The sequence below is a fragment of the Papio anubis genome, chromosome 20, assembly GCF_008728515.1.
Source record: "Papio anubis isolate 15944 chromosome 20, Panubis1.0, whole genome shotgun sequence".
Lineage (NCBI taxonomy): Eukaryota > Metazoa > Chordata > Mammalia > Primates > Cercopithecidae > Papio > Papio anubis.
The window spans coordinates 20,880,028-20,884,921 of record NC_044995.1 but is presented as its reverse complement, the minus strand read 5'-3'; the positions used below and the strand labels follow the sequence as shown (position 1 = coordinate 20,884,921).

At 57.7% G+C, this 4,894-nt stretch overlaps 1 protein-coding gene across 1 annotated transcript; it reads left to right on the top strand.

Annotated features, from left to right (window-relative positions):
- Positions 1-27: 27 nt before the first annotated feature.
- TMEM147 (transmembrane protein 147) lies at positions 28-2,197 on the top strand. Its single transcript, XM_031659640.1, has 7 exons — positions 28-497; positions 569-638; positions 1,199-1,258; positions 1,344-1,480; positions 1,617-1,701; positions 1,790-1,911; positions 1,995-2,197. The coding sequence occupies exons 1-7, from the start codon at positions 421-423 to the stop codon at positions 2,116-2,118; spliced, it is 675 nt and encodes a 224-aa protein (XP_031515500.1). The 5' UTR covers positions 28-420; the 3' UTR covers positions 2,119-2,197.
- The last annotated feature ends 2,697 nt before the right edge of the window (positions 2,198-4,894 follow it).

The following is a 4,894-nucleotide window of genomic DNA, read 5'->3' as shown; positions in this document are numbered from 1 at the left end:
GCTGCGTCCCGTATTTCTGCGCCGGTCACGGCGGGTTCTGATCCGGGTTTGAGGCCCGCCCCACCCTTACTCGATCGCCTGCGCCCACGGGCGAGGGGTCGCGCTTGACGTCAAGCCGGGTTCCACTTCGGGAGACAGGGACAGCGATGGTAGCGGGAGAGGCCCCGCATGGCCGGAAGTCACTCCCCACAGCGCTGGGCCGGGAGCGCTGGCAACCGGGCCCGGCCACGGGCGCTCTGACGTCACTGGGCGCGACGCCCCGCGCCGGGACTACCGATCCCAGAAGGTCGCGCGCGGGCCCCCGCCAGTCAGGTGGGCGCCAGGCCCTGGCCGTGGCGAAAGTACCGGCGGAGCCGGAGACCCGCTGCCGGAGACGCCGCCTCGCGATCCCCGCGCGGGCGGGACGGGGCGGCCGGCGTCATGACCCTGTTTCACTTCGGGAACTGCTTCGCTCTCGCCTACTTCCCCTACTTCATCACCTACAAGTGCAGCGGCCTGTGAGTGCGGGAAGGGCGCGGGGCGGAGAGGGCGCGGGGCCCGGGCCGAGCCTCACCTCCCGCTTCTCCAGGTCCGAGTACAACGCCTTCTGGAAATGCGTCCAGGCTGGAGTCACCTACCTCTTTGTCCAACTCTGCAAGGTAAGGGCCGCCGGACTCCACGTGTTCTGGCCCCCAGGCTCTGCAGACCCAGGGACCCGCCCCCGTTGCGTATCCCCCGCCACGGTGGGACCGCCCTCGGGACTCAGCGTAGGGAGGCGTCAGGATACCTAGAAAGGATAGACTTTAAAGAGGGCACGACCTGAGAAGAGGCCTAAAAGCAACTTTTGCGTCGCACTTAGTAAAACTGAGAAAACGTCAGTAGTGTGGTTGGCTAAGAGGTGGGTTTTTTTGGTGCGATTAAGAGTGATCACTGATTCCCTACATGCTGTTAACACTGCCCAAGGAGCAGCACCTTCAGACCTGACTCAGATGCCCTATGATCACCCAGAACTCCAACTTCCAGCCCCCTCGGGGACCCGGGGACCTATCCTCTATCTCCCCCATTCCTGTAATCTTGCCACCATCTGGTGGTTCCTCTTCCAGATGGGTCCCCAGAACCTGTCCTGCCCTCCTCATACCCACGAACTTCCCACAAATCCCACGTGGTTTATCTTGATCCCCTCACCTTGAAGTGACCTCTTTCTGCTTTCTCTTCTCAGATGCTGTTCTTGGCCACTTTCTTTCCCACCTGGGAAGGCGGCATCTATGACTTCATTGGGGTGAGAGGGGCCAGGGAAGGGCAGGGCATGCAGGAGTGGGGCTTCCTGTCCCCTGTGCTTACTTAAGCCTCAACCTGACCCGCAGGAGTTCATGAAGGCCAGCGTGGATGTGGCAGACCTGATAGGTCTAAACCTTGTCATGTCCCGGAATGCCGGCAAGGGGGAGTACAAGATCATGGTTGCTGCCCTGGGCTGGGCCACCGCCGAGCTTATTATGTCCCGGTGCGTGCAGCAGCCTGGAACCCAGACACCTGAGAAGGGACACCTGGGTTCCACGGGGGTGCTGGAGGGCAGGGGCTCACAGCCTGGTACTGAAGGTGTCTGGGTACTGGAGAATCCCATCCTTTGCCTTCCTCAGCTGCATTCCCCTATGGGTCGGAGCCCGGGGCATTGAGTTTGACTGGAAGTACATCCAGATGAGCATAGACTCCAACATCAGTCTGGTAGGCAGTCCTGCTCTCCCACACACACATTTCTGCTGGCGGCCATACTCCTATCGAGGCCTGGCCCCAACTTTCCGCCTCCCTCCAGGTCCATTACATCGTCGCATCTGCTCAGGTCTGGATGATAACACGCTATGATTTGTACCACACCTTCCGGCCGGCTGTCCTCCTACTGATGTTCCTCAGTGTCTACAAGGCCTTCGTGATGGAGTGAGCTGGGTGGGGTTTAGGGCTGGGTCCAAAGTGGGGTGGGTTATCTAGTCTCCCTCCCTCATGGTGACATTTTCCTGCAGGACCTTCGTCCACCTCTGCTCACTGGGCAGCTGGACAGCCCTACTGGCCCGAGCAGTGGTAACGGGGCTGCTGGCCCTCAGCACCTTGGCCCTGTACGTCGCCGTTGTCAATGTGCACTCCTAGGCTTGGTGTCTCAGATATTGATGTACCCTTTCCCTGCCTCGCTTCAGGTTTTAGTGAAGTAAACAGTATTTAGAAAGTTGCTGCTGCCTCCATTTCTCTCTCTCTTGGGAACTGTCTCCCAATACCGTGCCCACCTGGGTCCCAGAGGCCCTGGTTCTGGCTTAGGAGCCAGGTAGACAAGCTGGAAGCTAGCCAGTCACTGGCTTGTCCCATGTCCTGTTCCTCAGGCTCCTAGTTTGTCAGGAGTAGACAATGTTTGGATGATCTTTGAGCAATGGCAGAGGCCAGGGCCCTCAGGGAACAGGTGATAGAGGGGAGCTAGAATCCAAGAGAAGGCCCTTGGGGGCTCTTCCTCTCCTCACAGCCTCAACCTAGGCCTCCCCACACAGGTCCTTCCCGGGCTGGTTACCTCTGAGGCTCCTGGCCCCAGTGTCCCCCTCCAATCCATCCTCTGTATGGCAGCCAGGGGATCTATCTGAAACCTATCTAACCGGGTCATCCTCCCGTTTGCAACCACTTGCAACCCCTTGTTACACAGCGGACAGTCCAATTGCTCGGCCTTTGGTTTTATCCAACCAGCAAAACCAGCTTTTCTGAAACTGCTCCCTAGAATAATTTGCCCAGCCAGATTCTTAACGTCGTTCAAGCCATGGGGTCAGCATGGGGCTAGGGGGAGAGTTGTGACTGTGAGCTCCTCAGTTCTATGGCCCTCAGCTCAGATCCCAGCCTGAGCCTTCTCAGGGTGGAGTGGAGAGACAGCTGCAGCCAAGGAGCAGAGCAGTGGGGCCCCCAGCTTCGACATTGTCCTGGATGTCCCCCTCCACCCTCAGCCTTCCTTGGTCCACTGAAGCCAGCTCCCCGCCTCTCTCTGAGGGGGATGTGTCAGAAGTTTTGAATGTCATGTTTAAGCTCCACTTTGATGCACACCTTCCCCACTCAGGAAGATGTTCCCTAGCCCTGATGTTCCCAGTGGGGTGCCCCAGGGAGTAGGTTAGGGCAGTTGCCCCTCCTCTTCCTCCAGGCTGTTGAGGTTCCATATGATTTTTTTTTTCTTTTTTTTTTTTTTTTTTGAGACGAGTTCTGCTCTGTCGCCAGGGGCTAGAGTGCAGTGGCCATCTCGGCCCACTGCAAGCTCAGCCTCCCCGGTTCACGCATTCTCCTGCCTCAGCCTCCCGAGTAGCTAGGACTACCGGCGCCCGCTACCTCGCCTGGCTAGGCATATTTTTTAGTAGAGACGGGGTTTCACCGTGTTAGCCAGGATGGTCTCGATCTCCTGACCTTGTGATCTGTCCGCCTCAGCCTCCCAAAGTGCTGGGATTATAGGCATGAGCCACCGTGCCCGGCCCATGATTTTTTTTTTAAGGTTAGGCCTAGGAAAGCTCGCTATGACTGTCTCAGTGTTTCCGGAGGGAGCATTTGCCCTCAGACAGGGCAGCCGCCATCTAGGCCCACTCTTTCTCATTGTTTGGAGTAAAGACAGGGTCCACGGGTCTCTTGGGAGCTGGGAGTGATTGATCGCTTTGACTTTGATGTGGAAACGAAGTAGATGGGGCAGTCTATCTGGGTGGACTTGTGACAAGGTCACTTTCTCCCACACTTCCATGCCCCACATAGCTCTTCACATACATTGAGATAAGTGTAGGTTGCAGAAATTACCAGCTGGAATAATCCCAGCTTACATGGGGTTCAGGGAGAGAGACTGGAGTGGTTAGGGCTGAGTTGGCAGAAGACGGTGAAGCCTGGGCAGTTGGACTGTGGGGAGCCAGGCTGCAGGTGATCAGGGTTATGATGGGAAAACACCGGGTTGTGGGGATCCAGAGGAGCCGCCTGGCCTGCCGTGGAAGCAGTGCGGGCTCCCCTGAGCAGAGGACATGTGAGCTGAGACCTAAAGAATGAGTGACTGGGGCAAGGCAGAGGTAATGGTCTTGAGGTCATAGAGGAGGCCTGTTTTTCCCAAGGGAACATAACTGCTTGGAATGAGTTCAAGGAGGCTTGTGAGACTACAGAAGCTGGCAGGGGTCAGATCACAGAAGGCTTTGGGAACCATGGAGAGCTCTAGGCAGAGGAAGGACAGGGTCAGATTTGGCTTTAGGAAGCTCTGCATGGCTGTTGTCTGGAGTGGGAAGGCTGAGGCCAGGAGGCCAGGGCTGGACGAGAGCGGGGCTGGTGGGGTTAGGGTAGCGACTGGAAGCCAAGCGGAGGTGTTGGTGATCAGTGGGCTGTGTGTATTTATTTACCGGCAGGGGGCGCCGTGGGGTGGTAACAGGTAAGGGAGGAGCAAAGAGTTCCAGGATAACTGGAGTTTGGGGCCTGTAAGCCCGAGGGTTTACCACGTTTCCAAGGGAGAAGGGACCACACTGATGAGACAGTGGGACTATCAGATTGGGTCAGTGCATGGGTACAGGTATGGGGGGTATGGAGGATGATGAAGAGGCCAGTGTAGGTCACCTCCGACGCTGGGGGAAGCTGGGGACAGATGTGGACCTCACGGCAGAAACAACTGAAGCCACGCGGGTCTGGGGGGCTGTGGTCACAAGGAAGGAGAAGCCCAGGACCTAGCCAGAGAAAGCTACATAAGAAAGAGGAAGAGAAGTGAACAGAGGGGCTGGGAAAGGAGCAGCAGAGGTGGGAGGTGGGGGGATGGGGTTAACCTTTCAGGTGAGGGGTGTGAGGAGGGGACCTCCAGGAGTTGTTCAGGAACTGGCCATTTCTGGGACAGAGGAGTAAGCAGGTAGACTCAGAGAGGAGACACTGGTGGGGGGTGGGGGATGCTTGA